General features: G+C 51.5%; 1 protein-coding gene across 1 annotated transcript; it reads left to right on the top strand.

Annotated features, from left to right (window-relative positions):
* Positions 1-5,848: 5,848 nt before the first annotated feature.
* CNGA2 (cyclic nucleotide gated channel alpha 2) lies at positions 5,849-11,655 on the top strand. The gene is made up of 6 exons (XM_006902450.1): positions 5,849-5,983; positions 6,199-6,291; positions 7,107-7,277; positions 8,399-8,506; positions 9,466-9,572; positions 10,099-11,655. Exons 1-6 carry the CDS (start codon positions 5,877-5,879, stop codon positions 11,502-11,504), a joined length of 1,992 nt encoding a protein of 663 aa, XP_006902512.1. The 5' UTR covers positions 5,849-5,876; the 3' UTR covers positions 11,505-11,655.
* The last annotated feature ends 13,522 nt before the right edge of the window (positions 11,656-25,177 follow it).

Genomic DNA, 25,177 nt, shown 5'->3' with positions numbered 1-25,177 from the left:
CAGTATGAGTCAGAGTTGGTTCGATGGCACCGAACAACAACAACAAAATTTGGAAGAGGCTCTGGTGGCAAAGTCTGTAGTGTGTTCAAATCCACCAGCGGCTGTGCATGAGAAAGGTGCTTCAGACACTCGACGGAAGATCGCTGTGACAGAGGCTACTTGGTGGCCGGATGGGCCCCTCACTGCTATCAAGGCATGTTTTCAGAGGCATAAAGAGCATAGGAGATGGTCCATCCTACTCCCACAGAGCAGTTGGTGGCTTCAAACTACGTGCCTTTGTGTTGGCAGCGCAACTCCTTACCCAGTAGGCCACCAGAGCTCTCTAGAACCGGAAAAGGATAATCTGAAAGAGATACTGAAGTCTCTTCTTTTAATCTGAAAGAGACCCCCATCTGATTCTTCTAATTTCAGCACCAAGTGATGTTTTGGTACGTTCGTGGCATAAAGACACAAATGAAAAAGCACTGAGCGGTACAGTAGTTCTCCTGGTTTCTGGTCTGGCCTGTCTGATGAAATTGGTCGTTCCTTGCTTGGGCTTCACGTCTCCCTCCACACTCTGAAGGAATTAACTTTAAAATGCTTTCAACCAAGATTGGGAAGCCCCTTTGGACAAAGTTGATTTTCCATAAAGACTTGGGCCATTCGCTCAACTTAAATCCAAGTGATGAGGAGTAAAGGGGCCCAGAGGCAAACTGTGATCGGATGTGGGCTTTTTATTGTTGTTCTGTGTGCCATCGAAGCCTGCCCTGACCTGAGCCAGTCTCACTGGCTCCGACACACCTGCCCTCGTTGCCGCAGTCACTCTTTCAATCCATCTCGTTCAGGGTCTTCCTCTCCACCCTTCTGAGCAGGATGTCCTTCTCCAAGGACCTCCTGGCAACATGACTGAAGTATGTGAGACAGAGTTTCAAAATCCTTGGTTTCAAAGTCACCTCCCTCGAATAACCCACTATCCATCTAGAATCCCCAGCCTTTAAAAACTTCCTGGCCTACACCAAGCCTGGTCCTAGCCTCACGTTTGTTCCGCTTCCATTGTCCATTCCTGCAGCCACAATTGTGAATTTTTAGTCCTCCTCTGAAGTCTACACCTGGTACCTCTGAAAATGAATTGCTGTCTTCGCTGAGAAGACTGGAGTTTTCCGAGAGGGAGCCCGCTCGCCTGTCTCTCGTCGCGTGTCTCTCCTGTCCCTCCAGCTAAAATACGTCTCTTGTTTCTCTCCTCCCCTGGAGTGCTCTTGAATAGCACATCCTCCTGAGTTCTAGATGAGTCTCCTCTCATTTGCTCTGGTACCTAGATATCATCCCTTCCTTCATGGATTCCTGTCTTGAGTGGAGTTAGTCACTCGTTGTTGATATGTACCATCAAGTAGGACTGACGCAGAGCTGAGCCCCAGCGGGTTCTCAGAGGCAGTTAGTTGTGTAGGAGGAGACCGCTCATCTCCGCAGAGCAGCTGTGGATTTGAACTGCATATGCAGATGACACAACCCTGCTTGCTGAAACTGAGGAGGACCTCATGCACTTGCTCCGAAGGGTCAAGGACTGCAGCCTTCAGTATGGACTAAGGCTCAATGTCAAGAAGACAAAGATTCTCGCCACTGGCCCAATTGGCAGCATCAGGATGGATGACGAAGAGATTGAGAGTGTTCACAGTTTCAGTTTGCTCGGCTCCACAGTCAACACTCTTGGCACCAGCAGTCAGAAAATCAAAAAGCGTATCGCGATGGGAAAGTCTGCTGTTAGAGACCTCTCTAAGGTACTCAGGAGCAACAGTGTCTCTCTGGAGACTAAGGTGCGCCTGATACAGGCCATGGTATTTGCAATCGCTTGTTATGCATCAGAGAGTTGGACAATCACTAGGGAGGACAGAAGGAGAGTGGATGCTTTTGAGCTGTGGTGCTGGAGAAGGGTACTGAATGTACCCTGGACTACCAGGAAAACAAACAGATTTATCTTGGAGAGGATTAAACCAAGCTACTCCTTGGAGGCAAGGATTCTGGGGCTTCGTCTGACATACTTTGGACATGTTGCCAGGAGGGACCGGTCCTTGGAGAGGGACATCATGCTTGGGAGGGTGGAGGGACAACGCAGGAGGGGAAGACCCTCTGTGAGATGGATTGATTCGGTGACTGGGGTAATCGCGATGGGTGTGTCAGAGGCGGTGCCGTTGGCGCAGGATAGAGCAGGGTTTAGGGCTGTTGTGTCGCTATGAGTCGGAAACGACTCGACGGCACATAACAACAACAAACAACACCTTTATGTTGGCACCAGAGCTCTCTTAGTGGTTCGAGTCAGTTGCTGTTGTTGTTGTGTACGATCGAGCAGGAACTCACTCGTAGCTGACCTGCCAGCGGGTTTGCAGAGGCAGTTAGTCGCACAGGAGGAGATTCCTCGCCCTTCTCTGGGGAGCAGCTGGTGGTGTTAGTCACTAGGGTACATATTTTCATGAGCTGCTGAATTTCTTCTTGAAACCCTTTAACTTGGTTAATTATCTTCTTCATGTAAAAGAATAACAAAAATTGTAGCACTAAGAGCCTTTCTTAATCACATGTTCTTCCCTAATTTCTGTTCTCTCTTTTCTCCCACGGACAAGAGTCTAGAAAGAGTTAGATTCACTCTTTGTCTCCTGTCCTGTGAAGCTCGTCATCTTTATCACCCCTCCTCGGGATGCAAAGTCCCCGTTGTTACACGCAGTGGCCCTAGTCCAGCCCTTATCTCTGGGGGATGAAGGCTCAGGCCCTGCAGGAAGCTCTTGTTCTCTTGCTGTTGGGGCAGGACACTGGCCCCAAAGACCTCTCCTTTACTGTAATAATTCCTCCTTTCCTGGCAACTGTGTCCAAAGTCCCTTATACTGCTTGACTTTCTCCCTTCATCTCTCCCACTTGGTCAGACCCTTGAATTACTTGTCAAGCTTGCCAATTTCCAGCCTCCTTCTTATCTCTAATAACATAGGGGAACATGGTTTATCCACTTTGAAACATTTAACTCCCACTTACACCCCACTGGTGTCCATATCCCGAGTTCAGGCAGGACCCCAGTGAGTGGTGGGTCAGTTAGAAGCAGCATTTCCTGCAGCACGCATGGAGAGCTGTGAGGGAAACTTAGACCAGCCCAGAATACTGGAGATGGAAGACAACAGATAGCCATGCCTTTGAAATGGTGATGGGGAGACAGTTGACTGAGGACAGAGACTGGTTGGATGTAAGGGTTGAAAGAAGCCAGTAGTTAAGGCTGACGTGACAGCATACGTCTAGGAGTCTGCCTTGGGTGGCTGTTCTAAGAGGCCCCGGAGCCCTGACAAAGCTCCTGATGAAGGAAGGGTAAATGGGAGGAGTCGTCTGCTTGTCAGTGAAGATGTTAGGTCCAGTTTTGCTGTGTTGGTTTTATGAAGCCTTTGGTCAACCAGAAAGATGCCGAGCAGGCAGTTGGGACTATCCATGAGGCGCTCAGGAGAAAACCCTGGCCTGGAAACTTTGCTTTGGGACGTAAAGGTGATTGGAGCCTTGGAACTAGATTAAGTGTCCGGAAGAGGCTCATATACCTTACTGTCTTCGGGGTGGAGAGCCCAGCCCGAAGGACAGTTTTCTCGGAGGTGAGTGTACACGGCAGAGCTGCCACCGGGCCAGGTAGAGGGAAAGGCTTGTTCTCTGATGAAGAAGGGACAAGGATCATGGGCCAGAACCTTGGAGAGAGCACAGATGTATGGTGTGTCCTCTGGGGGGCTTGTGGCCATGGTTGTGGTGGATGGCCACTAAGGGCGGTGGGGAGTCTAAATGGTGGCTAGCACAGGTTTTCTGTCAATAGGAGACGGTCCCACGCCTTCTGAACAGCTTTTGAGACCTTCTCTGGTTTGACTCTTGCCTCCTCTGCCCTGTTCTTATAAGCACAGCTTACTGTTCTCTGTGACCCAACCATCCCACACCACAGTCCCAACACCTTTTCAACAAACTTCCCCTTGAGCACTCTCAGCTACCTCTTCATTCAGTGGCTTGAGATTGAGCCATTAAATTCACTCTAGATCTAGTCCTACGTTACAGTTCAATTCGTCTCTGTCTTCAAGCTTCAGAGTGAATGCCATCTGCTTTAGGAGCCCATCCCTGAAGCCCTGATCGGCATGAGTGGCTCTGGCTTTGTTTGCATCACCTAGAACTTTCTGTCTCTATGATCTGTTGCCCCCAGGGCCCAAGCACAGGCCTAGGGACGCTGGTTCCTCTCCCTCAGGGGCCCTCGTTAACATCCCTCTGCCACAGTCCCACAGCTGCACCAGACAGCTCCGAGGCTGCTTGTTATCACCACTCACCACAGCACTTGACGTACCTGCCATTACCATGGTGACAGTCTCAGGAGCTGGAACAAGCTGAGGGAGTCCAGGAACAGCCTGGGAGCTGCGCGGCCAGCATTAGGGGTGGTGGGAAGCCTGGGGGTTGGCATGGAAACGTGCGCACCATGCCGCCCTCCTGACACCCCAGCAGGAGGGAGCCTCACGGATGTCTCAGTGATCCCCGAGTCACGGGCTTTGGGTTTTTTTCCCAGGATGTTCCTTCTCAGTCTGACTTTTTGATGCCTCTTCCTTCACTCCGTTCTCCAGTGTCTGTGTTTTCAAGTGCGTTCATCTGCGCTCTCACTCATTCGTTCCTTCCTGATCCCGCTACTTATTCTCTCCCACTCTGCACCCAACCCATTTCCATGTCCTCCCCATCCTTCCTCTTAGGAAGCTCTGCAGTCTATTCACTGGCCCTCTGCCCCATCGGTACCATCTTCTCCAATGTTAACGCAGACCTCAGGCGACGGCTTTCCCTCTACCACCCTGCCTTGGCCTTTGCTGTCCTTCTAGCCTATCCTCCCCAGCAGCCACCCAGATCTTCCTAAAATATACTATGGCCCTTGATACTCTCTTGCTCAGCCCTTCAGAGGCTCCCTGTAGCCCTTAACGAGACTCCTAACTCTGAACCACTGCCTACCGTTAGCCACCCCCCCACCCCATGCTCTTACATACTTCGCTCCCTCCTCCCTCCACAGGCCCTTCATGTTTCTCAGTGTTAGTTCTATATATCCCACAAGGTGAGTGATTAAAGAAGAGAAACATATTCTCTCCAGTTGTGGAAGCTGGAAGTTGAAGACCATGGCAGTGGCCATGCTCGCTGAGAGGATTAGCAATGAGACCTATCTTCCCTCACTATGGCCTCTTTAGCAACTGATAACATCTTCAGAGAAAACCCTTCTTTCCAAACAAGATCACATTCCAGATTCAGGGGTTAGGACTCTAACATGTCTGATTTTGAGACACAATTCGACTCATAACACCCACCTCCTCGGGCATTATTGGGCTGGCGCTGAGGTGTGTCTGGAGCTGGTGGAAGAAGCAGCGCGGCCCCTGAGGTGGTTCGGGTGGGGTACATTCCTCGGGGCCATTTAGGGCTCTTGCGGAACAGGAGCTTGAGGCAGGGGCCAGCGTGAAGCTGCCCAACAGCCTAAGCACGTACCAGATAGATGCAAAGCAGGGGCACCGGAAATGGAGTCAACCTTTCCTGTTTAACTGTGGGTTTTGGCTTCTTTCAGATTTGATGGTTGATATGTCAAAATATTGTAGGTAGGGGCAGTAAAGAAAAAGCAAACGTTTTAGATAAACGACACAGTTTGCAGATCAGCACCCCGATCGTTTTCAATTACCGCTCCTTCGGGCATGGCACGTGGCACTCGAGTACTGCTCACTCGTGCGGTATCCGTGTTTGGGAGTGCTGGGAAGTGCCAGGTGGGGGCTGGCTCTGCGCATATCCTGTTCAGCTCTGTTTTGTGGGTGTCTGGGTCCTCCGTGGCCTTCTTTTTTACTGTCTTCTTGGCAGGTAAGGGTCCTGGCTCTTGGGGCCTTACATGGAGGATGACAGAAAAATCCAATGGTGTGAAAAGCTCCCCAGCCAATAACCACAACCATGCAGCTCCTACCATCAAGGCCAATGGCAAAGATGACCGTGGCACCAGCAGCAGGTAAGTCTTTTGTGGTTGAGCCATTTCCGGGTTGGTCCAGGAGCTGCTCTTCCTTCCAGCTCTGCCTCATTGTCATAAAAGAAGCAATCTTCGTCTCAAGAACGTCCTTTAAAGGCACCAAGGGCTTTCTTGCTGTGTTCCAGGAGGAAACACTGAGTACAGGAGACAGGGGAGGCCTGCAGAACTTTTGACCAACTCTGCTCTTTCTTCTGCAGGCCTCAGTCTGCGGCTGATGATGACACCTCCTCAGAACTGCAGAGGTTGGCGGACATGGATGCCCCTCAGAGGGGAAGGGGTGGCTTCCGCAGGTGGGTTCTACCACTGTCCGCCGCATGCTGTTCTGCACAGTGGGATCTCTCCACCACGGAGCCGGTGGACCACTGTTGGTACTCCTCTGACCAACCATCCCCGCTTCTTAGAGACAAGCACTGAGTGGAAACTTCCCTTTGGACTGCCTGTGTCAGCATCAAGGGGAAGAGTTATGCCCGACTGAGGAGCTTAGGTAGAGAACTCCTTGGCCTCTACCCTAGAGGAACCACAGGTTCTTTGATAAAATCAGAAAGTCGAGAGCAACACTTCACCCAACTGCCTCTAGTGGGGCTCCTACAGGATGGTACTTGATAGCTAGAGATTTAGCCTTTCAGTGTTTAGGAGGCTGCTGGCCTGGGCTAAGCTTTTTCTCCATTCACTCTAGAAGAAGGTCCTTGTTGCTGTGAGGCGCGGTGAGCCCACCATCCCTTGGGAATCTCCGTGTGTCTTGGAGTCAGTCTTCCTTTGGGTCTAGAATGCTCTTGACACAGGCACTCTGGGTTGAAAGGATGTGCTCTGCTCCTGGCTCTTCTTTCTTGGTGGCACTGAAGTCTCTCTCTCTGCTTGCTTCTCCTTTATCACTTTTAAAATAAAAGGTATTGCAGGCCACACCCCAGGGAAACATTCTCCCCCCACTCCCACACGCCTCAGCCGCTGTCCTGCTTGCTGCCTCCATTCCAGCTCTGAGCACTGCGGAAATCACGGCCTGCTTTCCGGACTCTCCCTTCGTCTCCCTCACGCCGACCTCGACCTCGCAGTCTCAGGCCCTCTGTGAGCAGAGCAGTTCAGGCTCCTCCTTTCTCTTGTCTTTCAGGATCGTCCGCCTGGTGGGGGTCATCCGAGAGTGGGCCAACAAGAACTTCCGGGAAGAAGAACCGAGACCCGACTCATTCCTCGAGCGTTTCCGTGGGCCTGAGCTCCAGACCGTGACTACCCAGCAAGGGGACGGCAAAGGCGGCGAGGACGGCGCGGGCAAGGGCACCAAGTACAGTGGTGCAGCCTGTTTAGCGCGAAAGGCTCCCAAACGTGCAATTAGAGGGCTGAGAGGGCACACGTGGGGAGCGATCCCCCAAGTCTCGCTATGCCGGGGCAGCGGGAGCCCAGGGAGGAGGGCAGAGCATTTTCCTTGTGCTTGCACACAGCCTCCCGAAGAGCCAGTGGCCCGCTTGCCATGGGTGTCTCTGGTGGCTTTTCTCATCTCAGGTGCCCCTTGTTAGATGGTTCACTACCTGTGTAGCAAGAAGTGCCCGTAGGAGGGCACCTACCTTGGGTGGGGGGGCAGGCAAGAGCCCGGTCAAGGACAGGCCAGCCCTAGTTCAAACTCTAGCAACCAGTAAGTGCAGAGGAAGTGTGATTATGGGATGCTCTTGGGAGCTCTGGTGGCCTAGTGGTAAGAAGCTGTGCTGCAATCCTGAAGGCACATGGTTCGAGGCCACCAGCTGCTCCGCGGGAGACGGACGGGCAATCTCCTCCCGTGTGATTAATGGCCTCTGAAAACCTGCTGGAGGGTCAGCTCTGGGTTGGTTCCGACTTGATGGTGCCCAACACCTTGAGGTTATGCTCTTCCCAGACACAAAGTGAATGAGAAGTTGGGTCTCCGAAAGAGGCCTTGTTGGGAGCTGGCAAGGAAGGCCTTGAAGTGTCGGTTTGAGGTGAAGCAGAGAATACGCAGCTGTGAGGGGGTGTCTTTGAGGAAAGACTGCGACTGCACATGTCTTGCCAAGCCATCGTTCCCCACTTCTGGCCCGTAGAGGAAAAGGGCTCTTGCCAAGGCAGGCTGCAGCATTTGGGAAAAGGCTTTTGGAGTCTGGGGACCAGCCACCAAATACGGAAAGCAGCTGATGGGGAAGTGCATTGACTTCTCTCTCAGTGCTTCTCTGAGACCCGCCCTGAGTGAAAGGAGCCTGGAGGGCAAGCAAGGCCAAGGCTATGTTAGGGTCACGGGGGAAGGGGGCATCTCACATGCATGTGAGTTCTACTCAGCCAGTACCCCTCATCTTGCACATCCTCTCATGCAGTGATTTCCTGGGGACCCTGGTATCTGGGAGCTGAGGTGCTGCCTCACTGGGCTTGATCCCTAGGTCTGTCCTTTATCTCTCTCCTCAGGAAAAAATTTGAACTGTTCGTTTTGGACCCGGCTGGGGACTGGTACTACCGCTGGCTCTTTGTCATTGCCATGCCTGTCCTCTACAACTGGTGCCTACTGGTGGCCAGGTGAGCAGCTCGAGAACCCCAAGTGCCAGATGTGGACACTGATCTCAATGAAACATCACCTTCCCCCCCCCCCCCCGGTCCCTTCCTTCCCCCAAAAACCCCCGCCCCCCCGCCCCCCTCCCCCCCCCCCCCGATTCCTTACCTTCCAATGACACCGCCAGCTGCCAGGCCACCGTCAACCTCACCGCTGTGTCTAATATGCCACCGCGTCTCCTTGTCGGGTGTCCTTCAGGCCATCTTTCCGGTGCAACTCTGTCATTTTCAGGCACTCCTCCGTGCATTCTCCACTCTTGGAGTGAACATGACGACTAGTAACTGAATCTGCTGGTGTCATTTATCTCTTTCCCCAGAGAAAACCCTTCAATAGCTCCTCATTGGCCACTTGATGAAGTACAAGCCTTAAGCATGACCTTTCAGGCTCTCTCTGGACTTGGTCGCCACATTATTTCTAGCACCCCCTTCTGGCACACCCTAGTTCCTCCACTCATTGCTTCTGGGTCACAACATGCCATTTCCTTAAAAGAAGACCCCCTACCCCCTTTATGTGCTTTCATCCTGGGAATATTCGCCTTGCAGGCCTTGTTCAAAAGCCTCTCTCTTCAGGTAACTTCCTTAGTCTCACTTCAGTTGCTCACTCAACACTGACTGGGTACTAGGTGCTGTGCTCAGTGTGGGGGATAATGGGAAGGGCAGACATGGCCTTTGTTCTCCTGGGCTCTCAGGCTAGTGAGGAACACTGATTGTAAACGTGAAACAGAACCAACGGCCAAAGTAATTTCAGGAACTAGCGCTACAGAGTTAAGGAGAAAGGATAGAGTAGAACTCTCAGAGACGGTGGTGGGAGGGAGCCATTATCTTCGCTTCCTGAGGCCCAGGGAAGGGAGCATTCTAGCAAAGGGAAGAAATGCAGAGCCTCTTGAATGGCTTAAAAAGTGAATCTCAGCACTATCTTCCTCCAGAGCCTGCTTCAGTGACCTACAGCGAGGCTACTATGTGGTGTGGCTGGTGCTGGACTACTTCTCAGATGTGGTCTACATCACGGACCTTTTCATTCGGCTGCGCACAGGTGAGTGAGCCACTCGGGAGCCGGGCAGGACCCACAGGCCCGTGTTCCTGAGCCCAACGTTCAAGAAGCCCTTTGGACAGTGTTAGACTCAGTTACAGGGAAGATACTCAAGTTGATTCCCAACCTTCTTTGAGTACCGTGGGCTCCCCATTCTTAGTAAGGTGGGTAAGCTTGGTTTCCGGATCTGTTCACCTTGCCCCGCTGTGTGAGTTTCTATATCACTCCCGAGGTAGGGAGCTCTAGTGGCCTCGTGCTAAGAAGCTGCACTGCAATCCCAAAGGCACGCAGTTCAAATACACTAGCTGCTCTGCTGGAGAAGGAAGAGCAATCTTCTCTTGTGTAATTTGCTGTCCCTTAAAACCCACTGGAGTGTCTGCTATGAGTCAGTTCTGACTCGACAACACACAACAAACAACAACAGGGAAGGACAGTAGATTATTTATTCTATTCCTTGCTTAGCTTGAGCCTCGAAGAAGGGACACAGGCCTGAGGAGCGAGGTGACCCACTGCTTTTCCTGCCTTTTAGGTTTCCTGGAGCAAGGGCTGCTGGTCAAAGACACCAAGAAGTTGCGGGACAACTACATCCACACCCTGCAGTTCAAGCTGGACGTGGCCTCCATCATCCCCACCGACCTGGTCTATTTTGCTGTGGGCATCCACAGCCCTGAGCTGCGATTCAACCGCCTGCTGCACTTTGCTCGCATGTTTGAGTTCTTTGACCGAACCGAGACCCGCACCAGCTACCCCAACATCTTCCGGATCAGCAACCTGGTCCTGTACATCCTGGTTATCATCCACTGGAATGCCTGCATCTACTACGCCATCTCCAAGTCCATCGGCTTCGGAGTGGACACGTGGGTGTACCCCAACATCACCGACCCTGAGTACGGCTACCTGGCCAGGGAGTACATCTACTGCCTCTACTGGTCCACGCTGACCCTCACCACTATTGGGGAGACCCCACCCCCGGTAAAAGACGAGGAGTACCTGTTCGTCATCTTTGACTTTCTGATCGGTGTCCTCATCTTTGCCACCATTGTGGGAAATGTGGGCTCTATGATCTCCAACATGAACGCCACCAGAGCTGAGTTTCAAGCCAAGATCGATGCCGTCAAACACTACATGCAGTTCCGCAAGGTGAGCAAGGAGATGGAGGCCAAGGTCATCCGCTGGTTTGACTACCTTTGGACCAATAAGAAGACTGTGGATGAGCGAGAAGTGCTCAAAAACCTGCCAGCCAAGCTCAGGGCAGAGATAGCCATCAACGTCCACTTGTCCACACTCAAGAAAGTGCGCATTTTCCAGGACTGTGAGGCAGGGTTGCTGGTGGAACTGGTACTGAAGCTCCGGCCTCAGGTCTTCAGCCCTGGAGACTACATTTGCCGAAAGGGGGACATCGGCAAGGAGATGTATATAATCAAGGAGGGCAAGTTGGCGGTGGTGGCTGATGACGGTGTGACTCAGTACGCCTTGCTTTCAGCAGGGAGCTGCTTTGGAGAGATCAGCATCCTTAACATCAAGGGCAGCAAAATGGGCAATCGACGCACAGCCAATATCCGGAGCCTTGGCTACTCCGATCTGTTCTGCTTATCCAAGGACGATCTCATGGAAGCGGTGACCGAGTACCCTGACGCCAAGAAAGTCTTAGAGGAGAGGGGTCGGGAGATTCTGATGAAGGAGGGGCTGCTGGATGAGAATGAGGTGGCGGCAAGCATGGAGGTCGATGTGCAGGAGAAGCTCGAGCAGCTGGAGACCAACATGGAGACGTTGTACACGCGCTTTGGCCGCCTGCTGGCTGAGTACACGGGGGCCCAGCAGAAGCTCAAGCAGAGGATCACGGTTTTGGAAACCAAGATGAAGCAGCACAATGAAGATGATTACCTGTCAGATGGGATCACCAGCCCGGAGCCAGCCGCTGAAGAGAAACCGTAATGGCTGGAACCCAACTACCTCTCCAGCCTTGGTCTTGACCCCAGGATCTAGAAGAACAGTGTAGGTCTCTGTGTGTCTCTGCATTATCCTTACTCTCTCCTCAAATAGTCCCTCAGTCTCTGTTCCAGCATCCTCCCCCCACAAGTGTCGCTAACAAACGGCCCATAACGTGCTGACTGGACTCCAGGAGCTTCTGCTTTTCCAAGTCTGTCTGCCAGCTGAGTCCCGGGCTGGGAGCCTGGCTTCCCGTTCTGCCCTCTGTCCAGGACCCTCTGCAGCCGGCCACCCCGCACTAGGTTCTGACCCCTGCTTTTCCCAGCACGCGCCCCCAGTGCTGTCATGTCCCTGCACACGTGTGTAGTTCAAGCAGTGGTGCAGGCCTTTACCATGAGTACTGGCTGCCTCCCAAGGAGGGGGCTCACCTGAGGCTGCCGCTCCCTGTCGATTGCTCCGCGTGCTTCCCAGCCAGGAACAGGTCTCTGCAACCATCTCCTGGCTAGGGAAGTGGTGATTATCCTGACTTCTGCTCCGCGAAGGGCCGAGGAATGGGCCGAAAGCCAGTTGGCAGTTGGCCAGCAGGCAGTGCCACCTGGGAAGGGTGTGGCCAGGAGCCCGGCTGTTGTTCCTCTGTTCAGAGGCTGGTGGACAATGGGGGGACAATTCAAGTTAACATTTGCATTCGAGACACTTACAAGTTCATAAATTCCTTTGAATGATTCGTGGGTTTTCCTCACTCTAAGGTTCCCATTCTTGCACTCTCGCCCTTCCTCCATCCCTCTCTCATTCCTCATATTTTGCTGCTCTCATCTAGAACTTTCCCTGGAATACCTGGCTGCAAACCCCCAGTGGTCCTTCAGGACTCAGGTCAGGTCTTCCCTGGCTCTTAGAACACTGTGCTTCCCCCTCCAGACTGTGAGCACTTTGGGGCAAGGCCAAGGTGGCCTAGTCTCCCTCACTGCCCTGTCTGTGACCTTGTGACATTGTTAACACAGGAGAACATTCAAAAACTGTTTATTTTACTGGGAAGGGTGTAAAGAAATACAATGAACAGTAATGATGTGAACGCCTGCACTTCCACTTGTCAGCGGATGTATCTGGGCAGAAAAACTGACTCTGCCTGTGGACTTGGGGGAGATCTCTTGGAAGGACACATGTCTGAGCTGGGTATTTAGTCAGGGGGCAGGCAGATCTAGGTGCGAATTCAAGTGCCTTCATGCATGCCACTCTATTTTCATGAGCAATCTTCCAGCCAGATTTCTTTCATAATCATGCAGCGTGGTATCTTGGTCTCTTCCCTAGCCGATAGTAAGATACCTCAAAAGGGGAATACGCACTTGGTGGGCTTTATAACGTTACCCATTCACGGCCCTGGTCCTTGAAGATAACGACAACGAGGGGACCGTATCCATGAAGGACAATTCTCTTTGCACACTGCCCATTTGGAGCTTGGGTTGGAGGAAAAGGCTTTGAACTCCTTCACTACAGGAAAGGATGAGCTCCCAGTAGGAACCGTCCTTGGAGACCTGGCCAGCTGTTTGCAAGATGCTCGTTACTAAGGTTGCACTAAGGCGTTCAGTTTTCACCATATGTCGGAACCTGGACAAGCTGTTTGTTTTGTAGGTCTAGGATGACATTGGGCCTGGAGGCAGGAGGATGGTGAGACTGAAAACTTTTCATTCACCCTGGTTTTCCCTAGACAGCTGCAGGTTTTCTCTGAGGCATAGCTTTTCCCCTAGCCCACCCCAACTTCCTGCGGGGGATGTTGGATCTGGGATTGGGATTACCCCAGGACAAACGGTTGGTCCTCTGGGTCACATGGGGAGTCCACCGAGGATCCTTTGTTTGTCCACCGTGTGTTCCTTTGGCTTCCCTTTCCCCGGACAGCCCTGACTGTAGTCATCCATGGCTTTCTGTGGTGCCTGGAGTGCCTGGGACCTCTCCCGCTCCTGCCTGAGACCTTTCTCATTCCCTTTCCCCAGTATTCTCACCTTGCTGGTTTTTGGCTGTTGGGGTTTCTTTTTATGTTGGGGGGTGTTTTGTCACTTCTTCCTCCTCAGAACTCACTGCAGTCCTCTGTGTAATACCCCATGCGTGCTGTACTGCTGGGGGTCTCTTCACCTCATCCAAGTGTAATTTGCTCATTGGGAAGAGGATAAAGGAATGGCCGAGGACGTTCTTTCTGTGGGGGTGTGTGGGTGTGCACACGTGGGCTCCTGTGTGGACATGGTAGGATATGTGTGCCAGAAAGGATGCTGGTCTCTGCTCACCCCATTTTGCACCTCTGAGTTGCCCTGTCCCCAGGAGTGTGACCCTCCCCAAGCCTGCTGTGGGCCACGGCCCCGCCTCTCCTCTCACGGCTACAGTGTAAGACCTGAAGCACTGTTTCCAATGTGTTGTTTATTCAGCACAGTCTGATGTTCCCTGCTTTTTATTCAAAATGCGTAAGCTGCAATGTTTTTCCTAAAGACCCACCTGAAGTAAATTGCCTTGTGTATAAGGCCATCAATTTGTGTTCTCTGCATTAGTGACCTATAGAAAACAAATGTCCTGCCCGCCCACTGCTCGCCTTCTCCATTTGGTCACGACTTTGCATCCCCTGACCGACCATGAGCACCAGGCTCGGCAGCATGTCTCTGTTCCTAAGTGTGACGTTTCCAGTTAGTCTACTTGTCCCGTCTTTCCGGGGAGGTCAAGGCAGAAGGTGGGCCTCTTAGTGTTAAGCCTGGAAGAGGACGGACGTCCTGAAGCCCCCAGGACACAGAGGCAGGGATCCCACCCACCAGGGGGTGCATGAACCTAAGGAAAGGTATGGGGTTCTGCCCCTTCCTCACCAAAGGCGGGTTGTTGTTGTTGTTGTTCTTATGTGCCGTCAAGTCCCTTGCGACTCATAGCGACCCTATGTACAACAGCCCTAAACTCCGCTCTGTCCTGTGCCAATCGCACTGTCTCTGACACTCCCATCCCGATTATCCCAGTCACTGAATTAATTCACCTCATAGAGGACCTTCCCCTCCTGCGCTGTCCCTCCACCCTCCCAAGCATGATGTCCTTCTCCAAGGACCGGTCCCTCCTTGAAATATGCCCAAAATATGTCAGACGAAGCCCCAGAATCCTTGCCTCCAAGGAGTTGCTTGGTTTAATCCTCTCCAGGATGAATCTGTTTGTTTTCTTGGCAGCCCATGGTACATTCAATACTCTTCTCCAGCACCACAGCTCAAAGGCATCAATTCTCCTTCTGTCCTCCCTAGTCACTGTCCAACTCTGATGCATAACAAGTGATTGCAAAGACCATGGCCTGTATCAGGCGCACCTTAGTCTCCAGAGAGACACCGTTGCTCTTGAGTATTTTAGAGAGGTCCCTAACAGCAGACTTTCCCATCGCAATACATTTTTTGATTTCCTGACTGCTGGTGCCAAGAGTGTTGACCGTGGAGCCGACGGGTAGGGTCCATGAAAGTGACAGAGGATGGCTGCCCCCAAGGCCAGGTTCAACCGTTGGACTGAATCTCCCTCAATGCCTCACCATGGTCCTTTCTAATGCCATCAGAGGTGCTTGGGTGCCCAGGGCAAAGCGCTCGTTCAAGTCTAGAGGCCAGATACTCAGACTCGGCTCGGGGAGCCAAGAGTTAGGGCTGAAATCATAGAACAATTTAAAAGTGTATTCAGAAAACTATACTAACAAACAGCTCACCAGTCTCTTGATGTTATGAATACTATTGCTTAAGACCAAGCTTTAAAAAGGAGTGAGTCTATTTAAGGTTGATTTAAAGAATTATGTAAGTAGCTCTCCTAGTGACATGCAAAAAAGAACACACAGACGGTGATCCATCTCTAAGTGCCTCTTCAGGTCACCGTGATCTCAGGATTCCTTTGTCCCCAAGCCTGCTCCCTGCCAGCTGCCCATCTTGGCAACGATGGCTCCCCCCTCCGTTTGCTCCTGTCTTGGCTTTCATCACCACAGCCAGTCAGCCTAGACCACTCGCTCATCTCCAATATCCTCCTTGCCTCAGTCCAGGCTCCCACCAGCTCTTTCTCGGATGGCTCCTACTCTGGTCCTGTGAAGTCTATTCTCCCCTCAGCCGCCAACATCTTTGAAAAAGGAAAATCGTATAACAGCATCCTCCTGCCCAAGACCCTACAGTTGTTTCTGTGATTTTTCAACCAAAATCCAAACTCATGACAGAAGTCTCCGTGTCCTGCCCACGGTGGCTGCTGTTGGCTTCTCCAGCACCTCTAGCTGCACCCCTAACCCTGCTTCTCTCTGTGCCAGCCCTATCAGTCTTCTTGCCACACTGCCCACACACTTCTCCCTACCTTGGGTTTACTTCCCTTGCTGTTCCCCTGGCCTTGACTCCTCTATCTCTTGATGTTGCCATGACCTTACCAAGTCTTGACTCTCAGCTCACATCTACCTATCCCGAAACCCCCCAGTCAGGGCGATGGTGCTCTTCTGGGAAGATTTCTTTGGTTCTGGATAAGCTACTGTGTCACTGCTATCCTCCACGTTCGTCTGTAGTCACACTATCTCTTCTCTTTGCTCTTTGAGGGCAATTCTGTGTGGAAGTCACCAACCTCCCCCCTAACTGAGGCTCTTTGGGGAGGTGGGAACTCAGAAGCTAGGAATGTGATCTCTAGTGGGTCTTGTTGGAAGTAGAAGTGGCTGAGCAGAGCAGGTTGTTGGAGTGGGCAAGTCTGGGGTGCCATCTGGTCCCAGCGGGAGGCACAGTACTGGCGGGTTCAGCTGCAGGTCACCTTCCTGCTGGCAAGGACTCGAATGCCAAGCACTAAGTGATTTTCCTTTTTTCTGGGCCAGACGTTCCCCTGGAAGGACAAGCCAGCCTGACTGAGGGCCTAACACCAAGTCTGCTCCAGCTAGCCCTGAGGGGGAGGTGACGAACATGGATTCCTAGAGGGGAGGTTTGCTAAGCACAGGCCCAGTGGGGCCCAGCACTGTGCCTGGATGCAGGGCTACGCCTGTGGAGGGCCCAGGCTCTGTCCTAATCATCGCCATTTACCAGCAGTGGAAGATGTTTCTACCCCTGATTTCCAATGTCAGCATGGAGGGGTCTGGGAAAAGGGGTTTACACTTCAATGTAGTCAAGTTAGTGTTCCTTGATGAGACCCTGCCCTTTTCTAGAATTTACTGCTGAGCTGTATTCATGGAACCCAACCGGGTGATACTGAAGGGCAATCCTTTCATGGACGATTTTGTCCCCAAGACAAAATTTTGGGGAGACTTGAAGTTTCCTCTTCAAGACCCACTCTGGATGAGTTTAAGGTCCAGAAAGCCATTTCGAGCAAGAATGTCAAAGACTAAGGCCAAGGGGCCCAGTCTGTGGCTGAGAGGGGCCCGTATGCCCAATGCCCTCGAGAATGACCCCTGAGCCCCGTTGGGCATCACAGTTTCTAGAAATGACCTATATTTTGGGGTAAACTTGGACAAATTACTCTCCCTTTGGGGCTCTATTTCCTCCTGAATCTAAAGAGAGACTTTCTGAGGGTCTTTCTAGCCTTCCTTGAGGGAAGATGAGGGACTTAGCCCAACTCATCCTCCTGCCTCGCTTAAATTTGGCCAAGTGCTAACTTCCAGCCAGGTCTTCGGAGTTGACAGTTTCTATGGATCAATGCTTTTAATTAGATGGGTTTTCTTGTTTCTCTTTTATTGGATTGAACAAGCAAATTAAATTGAGCAATTTGTTGTTAGGTCGTTTAAATGCCAACTCGATTTCATAACCTGGGCTTGTGCCACATCCAGGTCCTCCCAGCTTCTTTCCAGAATGACAGAGTCAGCGGCCAGCTGGAAGGGTGCGTGTCCCTGGGAACTGGCCGACCCCCTGCACAGTGTAAGGCTGCGTCCCAGGCATAATTTGAGTCTCTTGGCTAAGGGCACAATGGGTGCTCAGAGGGGCTTCAGAACTCACCTCGGGTGGGAGCAGTGCCCACGTGACTGTGCTCCCAAGTTTCTAAGGCTGCCTGTGGACAAGAGGTTGTCTTAAAATTGATGTTATTTCTTTCCTTTGTGTAATGTTTGTATTTGTTCTCTGTTTCTTGTGCATCCCTCCACGCCTTCCCTTTCTTTAGTAATATTGTGCTTGCCACTCCCTCACAAGGCTACCTTAACTTTGAAGCCTCTATTCCTATCTGTACAATGGGGAGGTCCCTGGAGTTCCTTCAGTTCTGGTATTCTGGGGCTTTCCGGTTCTGAGGGGGAAGATTTCCCCCTACACCTAGGAAGAGCTGGTCTGTCCAGTGTTGCCAGGCAATGGCGTGGATGAGGGCTGCTGCTGTTGGGACTCAGACTTTGGCAACAGTCGAGACAGTGTGAGCAGGCAGCCTGGGTGAGCAGAAGCCAGCTTGGGCCCCTCGCCTCCTGGACCCAGCAGCTCGCACAGCTGCTATTCCCCCTCGGGCCACAGAGCAGAATGGAGGCGCTCTCGCGCTGTGAGTGGGGTTGGCTGCGCGCTCCAAGCCGGCGAGCACCCTCCAGGAGCGGGGCCCCTTTGTACCGTGACTGCAGGGAATCCATGCGTCCCGCCAGGTCCTCTGTGATGGGCAGCGCAGCTGTGGGCCCCAGCCATGACGGGAGTGGCTGGAGAAGGACGCTTTCCAGGCCTCTGCCTCGCATCTTCCCATCCCATCCCGGCCTCGTTCCCAACTCCTCCTTTTCCTGCGGGCCCCTGGCCATGCCTGGCAGCCTCACAGTTCCACGCTGCAGATCCGTGTTGGCACTCACTTCCCTTTCTCCCCTGTGAAAGCCAGAGGGGTGGTATGGCGGGGAGGCGGGGGCGTGGGGAGGACAGGCGTTCTGGGGCCAGAGTCAGCACCGGGCCAGCGTGCTAAGCCGTTTTTTCTGGCCCTGTGGCTGCAAACGTTCACAAGCCACGCGGCAGACAGAATGTCCAGACCTGTTGAATTCAGGGAGCAGTGACAGGATGTGACAGGCATACAGGGACGATGGCTGCAGGGCTCCAGCAGGGGCTAGGGACAGGCATTCAGGGCACGGGGCTTGGTAAATAACATTAACAAGGCGACAACCTAGACAGATTTGACTGGCTGCCTGAGTCATCACCCAGCTCAGATCTGCGTGTGTTCAGAAAGAGAGCAGCAGGGGGCCCGAGCCCCTGGGGCAAAGTGCGGCATGCCACCAGGGGTCCAAGAGTACAGCCCCTCAGGCTGGGCTCACAGCATCTGTGGAACAGAGAGCAGTAGCTTCCTGTTTGGTTTGCTTGCATTCAGGTTTCCTACTTGTTCTGGGCGGAGGAGGGTCCAGGAAAGGTAGCTCTACTCCGAAAGGCAGGGGCTGCAGTGGGTTCCATGGGTGGTCACCGTCCATTCAGCCTAGTGGAACCTGTAGAAACGAAGACAAGGCAGGCAGTGACTGGATCCTGGGCCCTGAAGTGCTGTGAGCCTACGTGGACACTCTCCACCTGGGTCGCTGAGTGGTCCACTCAAAGCCCCCCATTCTAGGAGGTGATTTGCCAACTCTTAGGGTTCCATTACAACCCCAGTGGGGACCAGGGACACCTGATGACTTGGAGAGGCAACTGAGACTGGATTTTCATCTAATTTGTCCTTTTGCTGTGTAGTAAATTCTCTTTGACAGCATGGAGATCTCCCCTTCAAGTGGTGTGTATTGGTATGTATTTGCTAAAGATCCACGGTTCAAACCCACCAGGTGCTCCACAGGAGAAAGATGGATAATCTCCTCCCATACAGATTTACTGTCTCATCTACATTGTGACGTGTTTCAGGGTCTTTATCGGTTCTCAGTGTAGTATAATACTCCACAGTGTGAACCCACCAGAGGCACTTCTAGAGGACATTTTGCTTAGTGAAATAAGTCAGTCACAGAAGGACAAGTAGAATATAAGACCACTAGTATTTAAAAGGCTAAAGAACGGTTTACAAGCAGAGAAAATCAACCTGGTAAGATGAATTGCATTGGGAAAGTCTGCTATCAGGGACACTATGTCAGTCTGGAGACTAAGGTGCACTTGATCCAGGCTATGTTCTTCACAATTGTTTTCTATGCATCAAAGAGCTGGACAATGACCAAAGATGACAGAAGAATTGATGCCTTTGAGCTGTGGTGCTGGGGAAGAGTATTGAATATACCATGGACTGCCAGGAGAACAAACAGTTTCATCCTAGAGAGGGTGAAACCAAGCTACTCCTTGGAGGCAAGGATTCTGAAGCTTCGTCTGACATACTTTGGGCATGTTGCCAGGAAAGACCAGTCCTTGGAGAGGGACATCGTGCTTGGAAGGGTGGAGGGACAGCGCAGGAGGGGAAGATCCTCAATGAGATGGATCAGTTTTGTGATTGGGGTGGTGGGAATGAGTGTCGGAGATGGCGAGGTTGGCACAGGATAGAGCAGAGTTCAGAGCTGTTGTACACAGGGTTGCTATGAGTCACGAGCAACTCGATGGCACACAATAGCAACAGCAACAATGGTTACCAGGGAGGGGAAAGGAGGGAGTAGCCAATTAAGTGATAGACAATACTAACTGGGGTAAGTGTGGGATGGATGGATGGATGGTCAAACAGTGTGTGTTGTAATTGTTATTGGTGCTATGGAACAGAATATGCCGGAATGATGCTTGGAAGAAACCCTCTGTATGCTTTCAAAACTTTCACTCAATTTGCAATTTTTTAAGAAAAGAAACCTGATGGACGGTAACCACAATTTGTGAGCAACTCACCGGCACTGGGGTGGATTTGGCTCCTTTTGAGAGTCAGTGCTGACCAGAACTAGATCTGTGTCTTGCCACCATCTCCTTCAATTTGAGAAGACCTAGAAGCATTACTGTGAGCTAGAGCTGTCTGTCCCTACTACACAAAGGAGCAGGGACTATAAGGCAGTGTCTCACACACACACACACACACGCACCCTTCTATCTTCTGCCCAACTTCCTCTATGGGCCTTCAGCCTGGGCCTGGGCTCAGGTACCACTGACCTCATCAGGGAATTGGAGGGACTTTGGAAGAGAAGTGGGGCTCTGGCCTGCTCTGAGTGGAGGGACAAGAGAAGCAAGGGAGACAGAGGGAGGAGAGAGAGAGACAGAGAGAGAGAGAGAGGGAGAGAGAGAGAGGGAGAGAGAGAGAGAGTTAGTTTTATCTCTGGAAAAATAACTCACCCAAGGTTCACTTAATGTTCAGAAAAGCACACGAGCCTGGAGACCTGTGTTCTGATCCTGGAGGGAGGTGTCTGGTGCCACCCCCCCCACACACACACAGAGTAGGTAGAGCTTTGGATGCAAGGGCCTCTAAGGACCTTCCAACCGCTGGCCTTTTAGCTTGTCACACACTCATTTTGCCCTAAGCACTGCGTACAGGTACTTTCATCCCAACCTCTCATTAAAGCAATGGTCGTGTTATAATTGTCAGGTGTCCTCAGGTTGATTCCAGCTCAACACAGGAGATGCCCACCCACCCCTCACCGTCCTCACCTCACCACCTCTGCGGGGCTTACATGTCCTCAAGGATCTCCTATGCTGACCCACGAGTGGACAGAACATGCTGTCCTTCCCTGATGATCAATCCTTCCTGAGTATATGTCGAAAGCTTCGCCAGGCCTCCAAGGAGCACTCTGGCTGCATACGTCTTCTAAGACAGGTTGTTCTTCTGGCAGCCTCATGGGATGTAACTATTCTTCGCTGACATCATAATTCAAAGACGTTAGTTCTTCCTCAGTCTTCCTTATTCGTCATCTATTTCACACATATAACAACTGAGGCATGGGGAGTTGGAATAACTGACCACAGACAAAAGCTCTGGGTCTTTTCCCCCTGGGACAGCTTTAATGAAGTACCACAAAGTGGGGGGCTTAAAACAACAGAAAGTTCTTTTCTCTCTGTTGTGGAGGCCAAGAGGCTGAAGTCAAACGGCAGCCCCACTCTCTCTGGAGGTTCGAAGGAGGCATCCTTCCTTGTCTCTTCCAGCTTCTAGTGGTTGCCAGAAATCCCTGGCACTTCTTGGCATATAGCTACATCACTTCAGTCACTGCCTCCACGTTCTCATGGTCCACCTTTGTTCTGCCAGTGTGTGTGTGTGTGTGTGTGTGTGTGTGTGTGTGTGTGTGTGTGTGTGTTTTCCTTTTTTATGAAGACACTGCAGGGAACTCTGGTGGCCTACTGTTAAGAAGCAACACTGCAATCTGAAAGGTAAACAGTTTGAAACCACCATCTGCTCCACGGGAGAATGATGGGAAATCTTCTCCCATGTGATTGAACTGCCTCTGAAAACCCATCAGCTATGGGTCAGTTCTGACTCAACGGTACCCAACAAAAACAAGGTCAGATGGGATCAGGATTCACCCTACTGCAGTATGACCTCCTGTAAACTGATAATTCAACATCAAGAAAACAAATATTCTCACCCTGGGTCAATTGGCAGCCTCATGATAGATGGAGAAGAGATTGAGATTGTTAACAGCCTTAGTTGACTTGGCTCCACAATCAACACTCTTGGTATCAGTATCCAGGAAATTAAACGATGAATTGCACTGGGAAAATCTGTCAGGGACTTCTCCAGAGTGCTGGAGAGCAATGATGTCAGACTAGAGACTAAGGTGCACACAATCCAGGCCATGATCTTCGTAATTACTCTGAGAGCTGGACAATGGCCAAAGATGACAGAAGAATTGATGCCCTTGAGTGGTAGTTCCGGAGAAGAGTATTGAACATGTCATGAACTGCCAAGAGAACAAACAGGTCTGTTCTGGAGAGAGTGAAACCAAGCTACTCCTTAAAGGCAATGATTTTGAGACTCCATCTCGCATACTTTGGGCATATTGCCAGGAGGGACTGGTCCTTGGAGAAATACATCATGCTTGTAAGGGTGGAGGGACAGCACAATAGAGGAAGACCCGAGATGAGATGGATTGACACAGTTACTAGGGTAATGAGGTGTGTTGGAGTCAGTGAGACTGGCTCAGGACAGGGCAGGGTTCAGCACTATTGTTTATAGGCTCATTAAGAATCATAGTTGGCTTGATGGCACATAACAACAGCAAGAAGCTGATAATGAAATCAAAGACTATTTCCAAACAAGGTCACATCCACAGATAGCCAGGTTAAGACTGCACTATCACATTCAGGAAGACTTAATTTATTCTAGCTCCAAGTGATATAACTTCACTGTCCTTTTCTTGAAGAGTGGAATCTAAACACAGGTATGACTGGCTACAGAGCTGACCTGCTTCTCAGGTCCTGGTCTGGCAGCAAGGCAGATCAAATGGGGACCAACCTCGGAGCTTCCCGAGGCAGGTGAGTGTCGTAGACAGGCCCTTTCCCTTCCTTCCCTGCTCCAAGCTGGAGCTAAGACATTTTACCATTGTTCTAATACTAGTGAAGGCTCTGAACGCTTGGTCAATTATTTGTTCTTCTACTAACTAAATGCTCTCTCCCCTTCTTGACATTTAGCAGGCAGCTTAGATATCGCCTTCTTTGACAACCAACCTACAGTTGCCACTCAGTCACTGGTTGTCACGCCTCCCCATCTTCATTCTCACTTCTTTCCCCAGCTCCGCCTTTTGCTCCCGTCCTTCCCCCTGTCCTCCTCCCTTTCTTCCTCTATGCCCCGCCCTTGTTAACATCAAGCCACATATGGCTTGTCCCCTGTTGTATTCCCAAGGCCCAGAACTGTGCTTGGCACTGAACAAGACCTGAAAGACGATTTCCTGAACGAGTAAGTGATGACGAGCGGTAATGCTGAGAGCCTTGCATCTCCTGAGCTTCCAGACTGAACTGCCAAGATGTGGGAGAGAGCTGCCCTCTTCACCGCCAAGATCTAGGGACACCTACTTTAGGGGCCTCCTAGCAAGGGCAGAGCCACCCAGAAGCCCCTCCTCTCCCCAAGCTCTTGTGTAGCCAAGGCAGGGGTGGGGCAGATGCACACCTGCGTGCGCACTGTGGCCTGGGGTCATGCTGGGTCTGAGTGATGTGTCCCAGCGCTGTACCTCCCGCGCCCTGAACGGCCAGCTCTCTCTCTCGGCTGTTTTCACTTGACATCAGAAGGGTGAGGTAAGTTTGGCCCGCTTAGGCGAGGAGGAGCAAGATTGTCACATTGCCTTCTCGAAGTCCCAAGTCACTGAAATGGAAATTGGCTGTCACGGCAGGAAGGAAGAAGGGAGACAAAATTGCCTCGTGAGCAGTGAGCAATTCGTAGAGGTCATAATTATACTGACTAATCCTCCCGCATCGGCGCAGGGCCGGCACCCAGCTCCTGCCCAGACATCAGCGCACCGTAGTCACAGTGGGTCTGCAGGGGCCGCACTGCTTGCCTCTGCCTCCACGTGGCGGACGGTGCAGGCCCAAGAGCAGGGCCCCAAAGGCCAGGGGACGCTGTGGCCTTGCAATGGCGAGAAGCGATTAGATGGCTCTCTTTCCTTTTCCTGGTTGGTTTTTTGTTTTTGTTTTTTTAATAGAGTGAGGAGAATCCCCAGAAGACACATCTGACCTGTTTGGAAGTGAACTGTTCAGACATCAGTATATTAATTCCTGGTCACCCCTTCAATCTAGTTCCAAAATGTTCCCATCTCCCCAAGAGGAAACCTCTTTCCTCACCTCTCTTCTACTCCTTAAAAGAAAATCTTCCCAGGAAAGCTGTTTTCTGGACCTCAGAAGTAGAGTTGTTGGTGCCGTTGAGGTAGAACAGACTCCTACCCAACCCTCCAGCAGGTTTGCAGAGGCAGTAAATCGCCAGAGAGGAGACGCAGCGGTTGGTAGATGCGAATCTGTAGTACGCAGCACAGCTTCTCACGGGGCCGCCAGTGTGCCTGCAGAGGCTGGGCGCTGGGGACTGGGCGCTGGCCTCTGGGCGCTGGGCCGAATCTGTGCTTCACCTCGGAGCTGCCTGCCGGGCTCACGGCATACTTGTGTTTTTGTTTTCTACCACTTCATCTCAGATCTCCAAACACTTTCCCCCTCCCTCCATAGACAACCACTCTCATGCATTTGAGATGAGGCCTGAATATGATTGCGTCCTTGTAAAATATAGTCTTCCTTTGTGTATGTGTTTTTAATTTGCACAAATGTTATTGTGTTATAAATCTTGCTTTGTTTCTTTCTTTGGGGAAAAAAATCAGCACCAAAATGGAGTTCAGTCCATGTTCCACATATATCTAGTTGCTTCAAAGTCCTTCTTCTATTTCTATTTAGTACACGCCGTTCCCTGGGGTTGGAGTCAGGGCCTGGACCCTCTTCTGTGCAGGGTTCCACTGACCTTCCTTGGGTCTGCCCTATGGAACCTGCACTGAGGTAGACACACAGAGGTGGTGTAACTGATTCGAAGTGTACACATTGTACACATTCTACCAAGCCCTGTTCTCTATCCAATTTGTCACCAAGAAACTTGGGAGAACTATTAAGTACTTCACTGCTAACTGAAAGTTGGTGGTTCAAAATCACCCACCAGATTTGTGGGATAAAAACCTGGCGTATTCCTACTTTGTTCTGCTAAGATTAGTAGCAGACTACTTTAAAAGTGCACAGTCAACATTGTCCCAATGATCGGCTGTCTAACTCTGTGATTTCTGACATCAACAGCCCTCAGTTGAGTTCTCCCTATCCTCTATGTCCACTGGGTTCGGTGGTTTACTGGAAGGTCTCACAGAGATTCAGATACATCAGGGGAAAGATTCACACAACTCTAAGTGACACAGGCTGGTTTTG

The sequence above is a fragment of the Elephantulus edwardii genome, unplaced genomic scaffold (assembly GCF_000299155.1).
Source record: "Elephantulus edwardii isolate Elephantulus edwardi_28Jun2011 unplaced genomic scaffold, EleEdw1.0 scaffold00415, whole genome shotgun sequence".
NCBI lineage: Eukaryota > Metazoa > Chordata > Mammalia > Macroscelidea > Macroscelididae > Elephantulus > Elephantulus edwardii.
The sequence above is the reverse complement of the archived record's forward strand: the minus strand, read 5'-3'. Positions and strand labels throughout refer to the sequence as shown.